Here is a 16,863-nt window from a genome sequence, read left to right as displayed (position 1 = left end):
TTGGATGATGTCATTTAAAGGAATATTCATTCGTCGGGTAGTCGTCGGCCTGGAAGGATGCTCTGCGACGGATGTCTTGAAGATGGACCCGCTCCGCTCCGGATGGATGAAGATAGAAGATGCCGTCTGGATGAAGACTTCTGCCCATCTGGAGGACCTCTTCTTCCCGGCTTGGATGAAGACTTCTGCCCGGCTTTGTTGAGGACTTCGGCCCGGTTGGGTGAAGACATCTCAAGGTAGGGTGATCTTCAAGGGGTTAGTGTTAGGTTTTATTAAGGGGGGATTGGGTGGGTTTTAGAGTAGGGTTGGGTGTGTGGGTGGGGGGTTTTAATGTTGGGGGGTATTGTAATTTTTTTCACAGGTAAAAGAGCTGATTACTTTGGGGCAATGCCCCGCAAAAAGCCCTTTTAAAGGCTATTTGTAATTTAGTATAGGGTAGGGATTTTTATTATTTTGGGGGGCTTTTTTTATTTTATTAGGGGGATTAGATTAGGTGTAATTAGTTTAAAATTCTTGTAATTATTTTATTCTTTTCTGTAATTTAGTGTTTGCTTGTTTTTGTTCTTTAGTTAATTTTATTTAATTGTAATTAATTGTAGTTAATTTAGGGAAATAATTTAATTATAGTGTAGTGTTAGGTGTAATTGTAACTTAGTTTAGGCTTTATTTTATAGGTACTTTTGTATTTATTTTAACTAAGTAGCTATTAAATAGTTAATAACTATTTAATAACTATTCTACCTAGTTAAAATAAATACAAAGTTGCCTGTAAAATAAATATAAAACCTAAACTAGATACAATGTAATTATTAGTTATATTGTAGCTAGTTTAGGGTTTATTTTACAGGTAAGTATTTAGTTTTAAATAGGAATAATTTAGTTAATGATAGTAATATTTATTTAGATTTATTTAAATTATATTTAAGTTAGTGGGTGTTAGGTTTAGGGGTTAATATGTTTATTATAGTGGCTGCGGTGTAGGGGGAGCAGATTAGGGGTTAATAAATATAAATGTAGGTGGCGGTGGGCTCCAGGAGAGTAGGTTTAGGGGTTAAACAATTTATTTAGTTGCGGCGGGGTCCGGGAGCGGCAGAATAGGGGTTAATAACTTTATGTAGGTGGCGGCGGTATAGGGGGTGGCAGATTAGGGGTTAATATGTATAATGTAGGTGGCGGTGGGCTCCGGGAGCGGCGGTTTAGGGGTTAATACATTTATTAGAGTTGCGGCGGGGTCAGTGAGCGGCGGTTTAGGGGTTAATAACTTTATTTAATTGTGGAGGGCTCCGGGAGCGGCGGTATAGGGGATAAAACAGTATAGTATAGTGTGGGTGCTTAGTGAAAGGGTAGCAATAAAGCTGTGAAAAAGCCGAAGAGCAGCGAGATCGATGTCTGTTAGTTAACAACAGTCCGCTGCTTATCGCCCCGTACTCTGTGCGTGCCTTTTTGACAGCTTTTTTGATAATTTTGGAGAGCGTATTCAGGTCCGCGGCAGCGGTGTTAGGCGAACTTAGGCGAGCGTATTGGTGCCGTCGAATGCAAGAAAGTTGACGGCTTGATACATAGAGGCCAATGAAAGTAAAATGTTTGCAAGGGAATGAAAACAAACATGCTCTAACTTCAGGACTTCGGATATCGCGATCACACTAACTTCTTCTCTCCATATACTTCAATGGTGCAAACTGGAAAAAGACCTAACACTAATTGTTTGCATGCTAACCTGACAGGAGTTAAACCTACAGCACTAAACCAAAGGTAGTTACTAATATTTAACATTACTATGTTCTTCCTTATAATGTTCTATTTATTTTTAAACATATATTTCTATTATCCTGTATTCAACTTACTTTTTTTGTAAATCTATCTATCTATCTATCTATCTATCTATCTACAGTATCTATCTATATCTATCTATAATCTATCTATTTATATATAAATTGGTGAGGAAGGGGAAATTGTCCCCAAAACGTCACCTTCAATAAAGGTTTAATGAACATTTGAAAAAACCCAGCTAGTATATATTTATATATACACACACACACAGATACAAACACATAAATACACATGCATGCACATATATACATATGTATATATACATACATACACATGTATATGTATGTATATATCCATTATAGCCCTTTCCATTCGAATACCTTGTCATATTCCATATACCTTTTAACCCTTGTAACTTTTTAAAATATTTATATTAATCATTTTATTAGATATTGTAGTGTAAAACTTTATTTTAATGTATTTATGCATTGTTTAATGCAACTTTTTTAGCCCTAACCCTTTACGCAAGTTCTCCAGTTTGCGCTTGTGCTGTTGCATTTTTTTCAAACTTGTAATACGCGCAAGTTAAAGCGGGAGCAATATTTTAATATTGCTCGTGCTAACATTAGCGTGCCATTTGTAATAGCCCTCAGTCATCAGAAATAGAACACCATTCAAAAAATCAAAGCATATTTTTAGTTAACTTTAGTCAAACATATGTTTTAGAAATATATTTTAACCATAAATAACCATATACAACATATACAAAGTGTATGCTTAGGTGTTAAAAAAAAGTGCATTTATTCTGTGAGGTTGATTTTTTTTTGTTCTTTAAAAGAAGTGTATTTTTGGATAACTGCATGAAAGCATAAGGTGATTTTATTTTATTTTTTAGAATAGTTATTCTGTATGTGCAACTACAGCTCATTTTTGACACATACACAACTGAGTTTTCCTTGATTTCATTTCCATTTTTTTCAATTCACAAATATTTTTTCTTCTTGTGAAATCGTTAGAAATATTTCCACATGCAGTACATATGATGCAAGTAAATTTACATTATTGGCAACATACCAAACCTTAAAATTAAGGTGTACAAGAAAAGTAACAAAGGCTGTAGATCAATTAGAACCATCAAAGAACAAGTCTGTCTTGTTTTCAGCAAAAGCTATTTTGTTGTTGTTTTTTTTGTTTTTAAACCCAGGAAAGAGAGTCTATCTTTTCATGAATCTATAACCCAGCTACAACATTCACCCTCACTGTCCCGGAAATTGAACAAAGTCCCCTCAGTGTCACCTGGGTATATGTGATCGATTCAGTGCAGCTTCCACATCCATATCTGTGCTGCTGAAATCAACAATGATGATGTGAAATCTAGAGTCTAAGGTTGTCTGGTACAGTCTCTCCATATCCCAAATAAACTTCTGCACCCATCGAGCCTGGTTCTTAACTGTGAACAGGAAATATTTTATTAATGATATAATTCGGCACATGTTTATCAATGGTCCTCTTCTAGTCTCAGACTTGGTGTAGGCTTCTCAACTCAACACTCAACTTATATAGCCAGTAGTATGTATATCTGTAAACAGCTGGAGCCACTCCTCATGCAAACTTTAATATGGTGTCCAAACATTAAATATTGGGGCCCAATGTGACCTTCCAATTTATATTATCTAGCCCCATCCTTGAAATAAATCAAAAATATATGTTAATAAACCAGGGAAGAATTAATAATTAAGGTGATAGTAAATCCAAGCGTAGGATTTACCATCACTAAAAATAAACATTCGTTTCTGTCATCATTTCCTAAAAACCACTGTTAAACTAACTCTATCTGTAAGGCAAATATATCGCTAACTCATCGCCTCCGGTCACCCATGGAGCAGCTCTCATCTCCAATGAGGTGACGTTTTCACCTCTAGACCAATAGTGTACACCTGTATAGCTGTCTGTAATGTTTAAATAACTGTGACTTTAACATCCATTTTATCAGGGCTGTCTTGAAACATTGTGCTGTCCAAGAATGACACCCAACTCAACTCTGAACACTACAATCTAAACCCAACCATAATCAGCAGTCTCAAAGATTTAAGCTCAGCTAATTTAGCATACTTATACCCAGCTGATAGAACCCATATGAAAGTGATTTCTATTAAAATTACTATTATTATGACTATGTTCACTCTATGTTTCACCCCTGCCAAATACCGTGTGGATCACATTGTCCTGTCTGTACCATTATAGAGCTGGCCTGGTTTTTGCCTACATATTTGTGCACAACATATTTACTTGCACTCACACCTATTTAGTATAAACAAAATATAATCACTCAAGTAAAACAACAAAATCTTGCCAGTCATGCCATCCCTTATACTCACCTGGCACTATAAAATGTACATTTGCCTGAGGGTTCCAATTGACTCCTGCTGGCCAGCACAGATCTGGCTGCTCTTCAGCTCCCATCAGTCGTCTGTATGATCCCCATAACATTTTCCTCATCTCCATTTCCTGTTCATGGGTCTCCTTAGATAGTCCCAGATATCCTGGAGCGTAAACATATTGAGAGATACGCAATGCTCGACCAGATCGATCCTTTAGCTGTAGCTCCAACAGATAGCGGCTTCCTTTTATATAATCCAAACGCTTCTCCACATTGATGATACGCTGGAGTTGAAACACTCTGCACCAGGTGAAAATAGCATTCAACAATTACCGCTTAAAAACTACCATCACCCATTTGGAAAATAGATTCAAGGGAAAGTTAACTCAAAAGAAATTTTGTCATGCATATGAAAGAATATTATGTAATCATGATAAATATTTTTTTTCGAGTGAGAAATAAGTTAATGAAATGCAGTTTAATCTCATTTTGGAAGTAACAGAAATGACCTGTTTTGCACAAGTGTTCCGTGGGACAAAGGCTCAGTGGCTGCTAAAGGCCTAAAAATATTAGCACTGCTGAACGCTAACACCACTCAAGTTAGATCTATAGCGCCCTTATTCTTGTACTCAGATAACAAGTTGAAGTTAAAAAGGAGGTAGTGTGACATGAAGCATGAAGAGACTACAACCATTGGGACACTCACGAGTGAAAGGAGTGGATATACTGCCAAGGATTTGGCTATAGCACCAATTGTAGTTCCGCCCCGGTGGTGTTATAGCCAAATCCTGGGGCGGAACTACAATTGGTGCAGCAGGTGCAGTGGCACCAGGGCCGACAGCTGGAGGGAGCCCATAGCAGCCAGTCTATACATAGGTGTGTGCAGAATATGTACTATCCGATTGCAGAGAGCCTTTTATTAGTGTATATCTATCTATCTACCTATCCTCTATCTATCTATCTATCTATCTATCTATCTATCTATCTATCTATCTATCTATCTATCTATCTATCGTTATACAGAGCAGTATTTATATTATTACTATTGTTTACTACTAAGTTACCTTTGGGGGCCCAAAAGAATGTTTGCACCAGGGTCCTCTGTTGAGTAGGTCCGCTACTGAACATCACACCTGGGACTTCTGTTACTACTGCGTGTTTATGGGCCTGCATTGTTCTTACATCGAATAAGGGCATTTTTGCTGTTTTTAAAGTGATTAATAAATGGGTAAAGTGAGTTGTGGATGCGCTTGTGCTTGTATAGTTTTTTAGATATCCATTGTTGTTTTAAAGACCAAGATACTACCTAAGTTTCAAGAAGGCTGCTCCCACTCCAAGACCCAGGAAAGTACTTACTATTGGAATTACAGTATATATCCTTTCTATTGTGACTTTGATATTTTATCTACAATCAGGGGTATCGCCCTATGTTTTTTTCTTCGCCGAAACTCTCAATCCTGTTTGTACTATTTTTACATATATTTACCAATTGCAGTGGAGCCCTGAAAGTATTCTTTGGAATTGAAAGTAAAAATGTATTTTCATATGAAGATATATATATATACAGATTTTTTTTCAGAGTGAAGTACAAAGGTATTTAAATTATTTAATTTAACAATGTTTTAACATGATATGGAATATGACAAAGCCGGCAGTATAGTATATAGTATATAATAGCACTCCCCTTGTAAAAAGTGTTCAGTACAGTTACATATACTTTAACTAAAGCAATGTATATGTTTAACCCTTGTGCCATATGGAAATTTGTACTACATCTTGCAATACTTTGCCCAGCAGCGTACTGTGTTGACGTAGTGCCTACATCCACCACAGAGGCTGCTGTCAGCTGGGGGCAGAATTACTATTTGAAGGCAGATCGTAAATTGTTACAGAGAGTGATAATGTCTGTGTCACTCTCTGTAATGATCATCATTGGTGCTGAGTGGGAGTGGTGGGAGAGTTGATTGGCAGAGGAGGGAGGGGTGGGGTTTCCTATACTATGGCAAAATATGAAGCCAGGAAGAGGGATGGATGGAGCCCCGCGATATAGAAAAATGGGCTTCATGAGGGGGGGACACTACATTGCAGAAAAATAAGCAATCTTAGGGTGGGGTCCACTACAGACAATTAAATTAATAAATAGAAAATAATAAAAAGATACAAATACACTTAATTTACTATAAACAAGCTCCTGCACATATAAACCAATCACTATGCAGCATTTAAGAGCTTCATGGAATGCACTCCAGCTTCTCTAGAATGCATTACAGTTCCAACTACTTGTTTTCAACCAAAATTGTGCACTCTACTAGGGAGGCTTTAAATAAACTGGCTTTGAAGAAAAACAGCTCCAGTGAAATCTCTCAACACATTTCAATGGTTTCTGCTATCTTCCTCAGAAATAATCAGTTTTAAAGAGTTGTTTATCCTGAGGTTACTGGTATGCAGGGATCCAAGAAGCAGAGGGCGTCTTTTGTTAGAAGCAGGTTAATTTAAAGCCTCCAAAGAAGAGCGCCATCTTTAGGTTGAAAAAGCAGTTGATAATGATGAGCAGATCAAAAAAATGTAAAGGACGAGTGCTGCAAGATGGTCCAGCTGCCATTTTTAAATGACCTGATAATGTAATGTAATATATGCTCTTATGCGTTGGGGTCATTTATTATTGCATATGCTTGTTTATCCCACACAAAGTTAAACATTTGCTAAATCTTCTGATGCCAAACTGGTCCTGAACGGGCATCACTGTGAGATAAATCCCTTTGTGTTGTTAAATACAGCTACACACAAGCACTTATCCAATAATAAAGTGCTGTAACACATTAGAGTATTTTATTTTTGCATTTTTATATCCCTGAAATCCCATATTTATTGGGACGAACATTTGGAATATGCGGTGCTAGCAACTTATAATGACCAGAGTAAGGGCCTTTCCTAAAGCTTAGTATGGGAGATTAGAGCTTTATTCTGTGCTATTTTAATATTTACGTTATTAGGCATCTGTGTTTCTTCATTTTTCTTTCAAAAGCAAAGATAATTTTCCATTCAGGATAAAAATAAATAAAGATGACCTTTTACATTTATAAGATATGAAATTTCTGTCCATCCTTATTGAGGAAGCAGCAGTTCTCATCTGGTGTATTTACATCCACAACAAGTAAAACATGTTTTATGTACACAATAAGTGAGTTAAAGGGACATAAAACCCCAAACAATTGTTTCATGATTCAAACAGAGAGTACAATTTAAAAACAAATGTAATTTGTTGTAACCTTTGTTGAAAAGCAGCAGGCCTCCCAACTTTCTAAACTCTATCCCACTGTCCCTCTGAGGCAGCCATATATCCTAATTTTCAAAATGTCCCTTAGCCCCGCCCACAGACAGCCCAGACATGCCCACGAACCACCTAAACAGATCCCTTTAAGATACAGAGTTCCTTATACCTAACAACAATTACTAGGAGGTATGAAGCAGGTATGCAGACTCAAGAGCATGCATGTGTCTGGAGCACTATATGGCAGTACGTTTTGCAAGAAGGGACATAAAAGTATAACATTTTCTTTCATTAATCAGACAGAAGATACACTATTAAACATCTTTCCACTTTACTTCCATTTTCCAATTTGCTTCATTCTCTTGGTATCCTTTGTTGAAGGTGCAGAAATGCACTACTAGAAACTAGCTGGACATTTCAGGGGAGCCAATGGCAATAGGCAACAACGTGCAGCCGGCAATCAGCATTTAGCCCCCAGCAGTGCATTGCTGCTCTTTGGTCTATCTAGGTATGCTTTTCAAGAAAGGATACCAAGTGAACAAAACAAAGAAGTTAATAGAAGTAAATTGTAAAGTTGCTTAAAATTGCATGCTCTATCTGAATCATGTAACATTTTTAGGGGGTTTAATGTCCCTTTAACAATGTTATACATTTGCAAGAACACTAGGAGGCATCAGATTTTCCTGCCATTTAATGTTCTAGAAATGTGCATGCTACCTGTGTAAAATAACAAATCTTCAGCAAAGAATACCATGGAAACAAAAGAATATTTGATAATAGAAGTAGTAAACTGTAAATCATGTTTAACTTGCATGCTCTATCTGAATTACAAAGGAAATCATTTTGGGTTTCAGTGTTCCTGTATTTCCTGGACTTGCTCCTGTTCCTCTTAATTTAATTTCTGTAAAATGTCAACCTCTCTGATACCCTATATAGCACCACTTAAATCCCTGACAGATTCCTCCTTATACACAAATTTGTCCCTCCTGTCCTAACATCCCCTTCCATCTCATTTTCCGTTAATGGCTCCACTTCCGATATTCTCTTATCTCTTTTCTATCATTTCCTGGTCATTATACTATTTTAATGCTAAACATGTTACTCTCTCTTTGGAAGCATCTCTGTATATGATCTTCTCTCCGTTGTCCTGTTTTGTTTTACAACATTTACCATCCTCTGAATATGGGCTTCGAACATTTTCATCTGTACTTGACAAATGTGCTCTTTAACCGCTTATACTCATCATCTACTTTCAATAATATCTGCTATTCACGCATTACTTTTTAGTTTTATTGATTTCTTTGCTGATATATAGATAATCACATTCTGGCTAGCATTCTTTAAAATATTCTGAGTGCCTCTCACTAGTTACTAATTGCCACTATTTCTGCACATGTTCTTTTCTAAATCAATTTAAATTCCCTTTTAGTCCAACCTAGACTTGAGTCTCTTCCTGCAATTTGCTTGTCTGTTTTATATTTGCTGTGTTACTCTCTGAACTGTCACTACATTTCTATGAATTTGCCTAGTCCCTCTCTATAATTAAATGTACTCATTCCCAAAATGTGTACTTGACATTGTGTAAATCTACCAGTTAGATCACATTCCAGCTAGATAACATTCCAGCTGTACACATAATAAAACAATTAAAAAAAACGAGTTCACATCCATGAATATTCCTCCTGTTACTACCAAGTTTACAACTGGAAAGTTATCAAGCTATTTGCATTTAAACTCATTCTACTTCTGAGCCCTTAATTACTATGTATGATTGGGCCTCATCATTCTATATAGTTGGTTCATCTATGAAACTATTATTGTCCCTCCCTTTCCCTATGTTTATCCACCAGTCCTTAACTCTTACCCATGGTGCCTCTGGTTCAGTTTCTTCATGAATGCGTTAGCCACACTCAAGGCCTCTCCCTCTCTGAGCAGCAGATTCCCAGAAGTGTTACAGTGAAGATCGAGAAGGTTTGAGCGCACAATCTGGAAATCAATTTTACCCACACTGAATGTCCGATTCCAGCCCACTGGTTGCTCAAAGACTACTGGGTATCCTAGTTCTTCTTCTTCCTCCTGGAGTTCATCCTCCTCCTGAGGATCTACCTCTTCATCTTCCTGTTCTCCATCTTCATTACCTTCATATCCCTCAGCTTTGGGATCCAGATGCTTCTGTCTAATCTCCTCATCTATATTAGACGTCAAACTTTTATTGTGCTTAGTCCAGTCTTTTCCAACCTCTCTGAATTCAGACTTCTGAATCTCGGTTACAACTTCTTTATCTTCATACCTCAGACCTTTATCAACTTCCTGGCTCTGCCTTACTGATTTACCTTGTTTGGGATCCTGCTTCTTCCTTTCACCGTGTTCAGTGCCCTGCCTCCACCCTTTATCTAGGTTAAACTGAAGTTTTTCCTCTTCTCTCAACTTGGGCTTCTGCTTCAATTCTTCACTTGGTTTGGACACTGTTTGCTCTTTGTGCTTCACCTCAAACAAGTTAGGATTATCTCTCTTATATATTTCTTTATGAGATTTATTGATTTTCGTATTACCTAGTTGGTGTCTCAAATTCACATCTTCTTCCTCCTGTGGTGTGGGCCTTCCCATTTCTCTCCTAGGGTGTATGTTTTGGTCTCTATCATTTAACTGATTTTTGTTCCTTTTTCCTGTATTCCACTGACTTTCCTGATTCTTATTTTTAAACCTTTGATACTCCGTTTTCACACCTGGACGCTGTTCTGGATTCTGATCCTTTCCTTCCAATCCATGGTCTTGTACTTCTTGTCTTTTTTGAATATTGTTGCTCACCAATTCTTCTGTTTTCTGCTGCCACTTCTCAATCTGCTTCTTACCCTGTAATATATACTCTGTATCTAAGTGGGCAATGGATCCCAACATCCTGTCAGTCCATGTTTCAGAGACCAAGAGTTTCTGTCCTTTAAGTGCATGTAAGCTATTCACGGTATGTGCTATTTGTTGTGTCACCAAACTCTTCTGAGTCTTGTCATTGTTCTGTACTGATTGTTCTATGTCATATGTGAGTTTTTTAGTGCTTTTCTCTGGCTCTCTAGCAATACGAATTCTTCTTAAACGCTGAGAATTATGTCTTCTACTTTTAACTTTCTTCTTGTTTGTAACAAATAAGAGCTTCCTTTGCAGTGTCCCAGCATCATCCTCATCCTCATTTTCGGTCTCCGTATATTCATCCTGTGCATCTTCATACTGAAAATCCTCAGGGTTGTAATCATCAACCCACTCTGCAATATAGAAAAGTCATAAAATCACAAATACCGCTTATAATAAATCACATATTTTAAATCATAAAAAAATTGCCATAATACAGCCACTGTTATTTAAAGAGACCGTAAAATTAAATGAAAGAAAACAAAGTAAATTTGATAAGAGAAATAAATTGAAAGTTTTTTAACCCTTCATGACTGGAAATTTTACAGCATAAAAAGAATTTTCAGAAGATCGCAGTTTCAACTAACTATTTATTTACATAATTAAGAAATTATTGTAAAATTACATAAAAAAGTCATACCACCACCTTGACATACTACGACAAATTACGAGTGGAGTGCTAATTAACACTCCCGCTCAAGTGTTAACTGCGCTAGAAGTAAGCTTTCTAAAATACTTAATGCAGAAAGCTCCTTTATTTGTTTCAAGCGATCGTGGATCTGAGCTTCTACAGCAGCACATGGAAGATCGCTGTTTTGCTAAGAGGTGACATTTTTACCTCTAGCCAATAGCCGTGCGATAAATCCGGCTTGGCGCACTTGGGAGCTGAATTTACCACAAGGCTATTTGCTAAGAGGTGAAAATGTCACCTCTTAGCAAAACAGCGATCTTCCATGTGCTGCTGTAGAAGCCCAGATCGGCGATCGTTTGAAACAAATAAAGGAGCTTTCTGCATGAAGTATTTTATACTTCATGAATGAAAGTCCCCTTTATTTATTTCAATAGTCAATCCTAGCGTTTGTAAAATGCTAGGGTTGACTTTCATTTGAATTTACTAGTTTATAACAGCAATCAATATATTTTATTGGCAATTTTGAACTTTGACCCTGAGAACGTGCAGAAGATCTAACAGCTGTCATTCAGAAAAGCAACTGTTGTTAGGTTTACTAAGGATACAAGAATCTCCCCGGCTAAAATGCCTGCAAGACAACCCTGTCTCCTAGCTGTCATAAACCTACAACTTTGCAACTTCAGAAGATTTAATATTTTGTCTGGGGACTCTTTGGTAGCCTCAGAAGAACAAGTAGTATTTTTTTTTTTTTTTTTTTTAAAGGGACAGAACACATGGAGAATGGTGGTAACTCCTATAGGTTGGAGCTACTTTATCCTTTTCTGGATTCCTGTGCTTAAAGGGAAAGTAAACACTTTGAGGTCTGAATATAACATGTTACATTATGTATAATGAAACAAATTTGCAATAAACTTTCATTATTTATCCCCCCCCCCCCTTTCGTGTAATGTAGCTCTGAAAATTGAAAAAGGAAAAAAATATGGGTTAACTGCGCTGTGAAACCCTATTAAGCCTGTGAAAACAAGAGGAATCTCTCAACCTCTAAACAAATACTGAAGTGAAAAAAGAATAATATGTATTCTAGATGAAACCATAAAATTCAAATAACACAGGCGCTATAAAGCTTAAAATAGTGTGGTGAAAAAATAGTAAAAATGAGTATTATAAATTGTGTACAAACACGTGTAAATATAAATTAAATTCTGTGCAAACACAAAATAGCCAATAAATGCGATAAACAAAAAAAAAAAAAGATTCTGCATATATTTAATAACAAAATAAAATAAAATGTGAACAAGTTTAAAAACGAAATACAAAGTGGCAAATGCGCTGATCAGATGCAGTTACATGTGCAGTATACAAATGGCAACAGTTACTGAATAAAACAATTATTAGAAACAACAGGGGATGAAATAAGAGATCTCTTGAATCCAAATGGTCATCCAAAGAAGCGGTCTTTGTTGAGCCCAGGTTGAGGATATTTCAGTCAGGCTGAAACGAGACGAGAGACCGATGAAATGGCAAAAGAGGCACCAATATAAGGTTAACACTTATACTTACACCGGAATCGGTGATGCGAACATGTGAACTCCTCTCAGTGGCTTAATCTCCAGACAGCAGGAACAGCAGCTTGAACACACCGTACAAGAGTGGCGATGAAATAAAGCCAGGTATTGTTTAACAAACACCTTTGCACGCAGGTAACTGATATCCATACCTACGGAAGCCTAAGAGGGACAAAAAAACAAGCAAACACAGAGCAACGCGTTTCAACCGTCCAAGGGTCTTTTTCAAGCTCACAAACAAGTTTCAAAGTGTGCTATATATAGCCAATATAGCAATACTATTGGTTAGAAAATAATAATGGGCGTATGCAGTTACTGGCGGATATAGCCGTTATAGAAACAGAATACAGAAATGGCAAACCGCTACTTATATCTCATAATACTGTCAGCGTACACATAATTCTAACTTGTGAATTTGTTATACCGCAATTTATATTATGTATGAATTAGCAACTGACATAAAAATAAAAAATAGATCATTTAAATGCATACAGATCTTTTGGAACACATAAGTTAAACCACATTGCATATGCACAAAATTCAAAAATAAATAAACAAAATATATATATATATATATATATATAAAAATATATAAAAAATGTATATATAAAAATTTAGAATATATAAAAAATACAGAGATTTGGTAAATGTATATATTTATAAAAATACCTATCCAAAAAATTAATTGATAAAAACAAATGCATATATAACATAACTCTTATAAAGACAAATTGATGACCACTAAAAAGCTGATGATTTAATAAATTTAGATAAACAGATAAATTCTTAAGCTTATTTTAGCTGTACCTTATTGAAATAGAATTGAAGTCAGTCGTTTAAAAAACACCCAATGTTGAAATCGACATTAAGACCATGGGGTTGTAGGGTCTTTAAATCAAAATCCACTTACTTTCCCTTTTTAGAAGATCATTATGGATATTACCTCCTCTCCATTTCCTTTTAACTTTTTCTATTCCTAAAAAGGAAAAGTGGTCCAAATTTCCATTGTTACAAGCACCAAAATGTTTTGCAATGGGAAGGTCTTTATTTCTCTTGTGGGTAAAGTTTTCTATAGACCACATATGTTCCCTAATGCGGGTACGTAGTGGTCTGGAGGTCTCTCCAGTGTACTGTAACCCACATTTGCATTGAATAATGTAAATAATATAGCTATCTGAACATCTAATAAGGTCTTTTATTTTATTTATTTTCCCAGTTTCATTTGATTTAAATTCTTTACTTTTGCTTGAATGTTCACAAGATTTGCAAGTGGGACAGGGATAAAAACCTACTATACTATTACCCCTTTTATCAAGTTGATTGGAATAATTCAAAGGTTTCTTTTTCTTCTCTGTAGGGGCCAAAATAGTCTTTACATTTTTTGCTCTTTTATACACCACTGTATACAATGCAAACTCTTTATTATCTTTATCTGTATGTGGTATGTTTGTAATCTTTTTGCACTTTGTGGTTAACAGAGAATTTAAATCAAATGTAACTGGGAAAATATATAAAATAAAAGACCTTATTAGATGTTCAGATAGCTATATTATTTACATTATTCAATGCAAATGTGGGTTACAGTACACTGGAGAGACCTCCAGACCACTACGTACCCGCATTAGGGAACATATGTGGTCTATAGAAAACTTTACCCACAAGAGAAATAAAGACCTTCCCATTGCAAAACATTTTGGTGCTTGTAACAATGGAAATTTGGACCACTTTTCCTTTTTAGGAATAGAAAAGTTAAAAGGAAATGGAGAGGAGGTAATATCCATAATGATCATCTAAAAAGGGAAAGTAAGTGGATCTTTGATTTAAAGACCCTACAACCCCATGGTCTTAATGTCGATTTCGACATTGGGTGTTTTTTAAACATAGAAACATAGAAACATAGATATTGACGGCAGATAAGAGCCATAGGCCCAGCAAGTCTGCCCCACCTTACCTAACAGTATAAACTTATCTAGTTCGTAGGATAGCCCTATGCTTGTCCCATGCATTTTTAAAGTCCCCCACAGTGTTTGTTGCTACTACCTCTTGAGGAAGTTTATTCCATAAATCAATCACTCTTTCTGTAAAGAAGTGCTTCCTCAAATTACTCCTGAATCTACTACCCTTTAGCTTGAGCTCATGACCCCTTGTTCTTGAATTTTCCATTTTATGTAAAATACCCACAGCCTCAGTTTTACTAAACCCTTTAATGTACTTGAAAGTTGCTATCATATCACCTCTTTCCCTTCTCTCCTCTAAGCTATACATATTTAGGTCATTGAGCCTATCCTGGTAAGTTTTATTTTTTAGACCATGTACCATTTTGGTAGCCCTCCTTTGCACAGATTCAAGTTTGTTAATATCCTTCTGAAGATATGGCCTCCAGAACTGCACACAATACTCAAGATGAGGCCTAACTAATGATCTATAAAGTGGCATAAGAACCTTACTATTTCTGCTGCAAATACCTCTACCAATACATCCAAGCATTCTGCTAGCCTTACTCGCTGCCTTACTACATTGTTTACTAAGTTTTAAATCATCTGAAATAATAATTCCCAAGTCCTGTTCCTCGTCTGTAACAGTCAGTAAAGTGTCATTGAGTCTGTAATTAACATTTGGATTTTTCTTCCCTAAATGCATTATTTTACACTTTGCTGTGTTAAACTTTAGATCCCAGTCGTTTGTCCAATCCTCCAATTGTTGTATATCACTTCTCATTTTGTCTACCCCCCCTGGAACATCCACTCTGTTGCAAATTTTTGTATCATCTGCAAAGAGACATACTTTCCCCTGTAGCCCCTTTGCTGATATCGCAGATAAATATGTTAAACAAAACAGGGCCCCAGAACTGACCCCTGAGGAACACCACTAGTAACAGCCCCCTCTGCTGAATGAACTCCATTTACTAAGACACTTTGTTTTCTGTCCTTAAGCCAGCATTCCACCCAGTTCACAATTTTTGAATCTAGACCAAGGAGATATAGTTTGTGAATAACTTTATTGTGTGGGACGGTGTCAAATGCTTTGCTGAAATCTAGATATGCTACATCAACTGCTCCTCCCTTGTCTAATACTTTTGTTACATAATCAAAGAAGTCAATTAGATTAGTCTGACATGATCTCCCTGAAGTAAAACCATGCTGATTTTGGTCCTCTAAATTGTTTGTCTTTATGTAAGTCATAATTCTTTCCTTTAAGAGGCTTTCCATTAATTTCCCTACTACTGAAGTTAAACTAACTGGCCTGTAGTTGCCAGATTCTTCTCTACTGCCCTTTTTATGAAGAGGTATTACATTTGCTATTCTCCAATCATCTGGGACAGCTCCTGTTAATAGTGACTGATTAAACAGATCAGTTAATGGGACAGTTAGCACTGAACGAAGTTCTTTTAAAACCCTTGGATGAATATTATCAGGACCCACTGCCTTTGTAACATTTATTTTTGATAATGCTAACAAAACCTCATCCTCTGTAAAAAGATTACTGTTAACTTTGTTTCTATTTTGCATAGCATCCCTTAATGTAGACATTGTATCTTCACAATCTTTAGTGAAAACAGAACAGAAGTAATCATTGAGACAGTCTGCAATCTGCTTATCTCCTTCTATTATTCTACCATCAACTGATTTCAATTTTACTATTCCTACCTTATTTTTTCTTCTTTCACTGATATATCTAAAGAATGTTTTGTCCCCATGTTTTACTGACTGTGCTATCTTCTCTTCTGCATCAGCTTTAACCTTCCTAATTAACTGCTTAGTCTTTTTTTGTTGGAGTCTCCATATTTTCATATCATCATCTGCTTGTGTGTGTCTGTAATTTTTATAAGCTATCTTTTTTGTCTTTACAGCATGTGCTACTTCTTTGGAAAACCAAATTGGTTTCCGCTTTCTTTTACTTTTACAGACATGTCTAATACAGTGTGTGGTTGCATCTAAAATGGCACCTTTCACAAATTCCCACTGTTCTTGAACCCCTGTAATAAGATTTTTCCCCTTTAAATAGTTTTTTAGGTATTCTCCCATTAATGAAAAATCTGCCGTCCTAAAGTCTAAAACTTTTGTTTTAGTCTGGGTGTACAGTTCCTGAACATGAATACTAAACCAAACAGATTGATGATCACTGGATCCTAAGTTCTCACCTACAGACACATCTGAAACTGTATCACTGTTTGTAAGTATTAGATCTAATATAGCTTCCTTACGAGTTGGTTCCTTGACTAATTGCTCAAGTGATTCCCCTAGCAGAGATTCAAGAATATACCTGCTTCTAGCCGATCTAGCAGAAGGAATCTTCCAGTCTATATCTGGCAAATTAAAGTCCCCCAGTACTATAACCTTAC

General features: G+C 36.2%; 1 protein-coding gene across 1 annotated transcript in view; it reads right to left on the bottom strand.

Moving 5' to 3' along the window:
• B4GALNT3 (beta-1,4-N-acetyl-galactosaminyltransferase 3) overlaps nucleotides 1-16,863 on the bottom strand; it is a 317,092-nt gene that overhangs the window by 38,350 nt on the left and 261,879 nt on the right. The window contains exons 14-16 of the mRNA XM_053718828.1: nucleotides 9,286-10,678; nucleotides 4,149-4,450; nucleotides 3,067-3,220 (exon numbers count right to left, since the gene is read on the bottom strand). Of these exons, the coding sequence (XP_053574803.1) occupies nucleotides 3,067-3,220; nucleotides 4,149-4,450; nucleotides 9,286-10,678 (1,849 nt within the window). The remainder of the gene's footprint in view (nucleotides 1-3,066; nucleotides 3,221-4,148; nucleotides 4,451-9,285; nucleotides 10,679-16,863) is intronic.

The sequence above is a fragment of the Bombina bombina genome, chromosome 6, assembly GCF_027579735.1.
Source record: "Bombina bombina isolate aBomBom1 chromosome 6, aBomBom1.pri, whole genome shotgun sequence".
NCBI lineage: Eukaryota > Metazoa > Chordata > Amphibia > Anura > Bombinatoridae > Bombina > Bombina bombina.
This window is presented reverse-complemented; position numbering and strand designations above follow the sequence as displayed.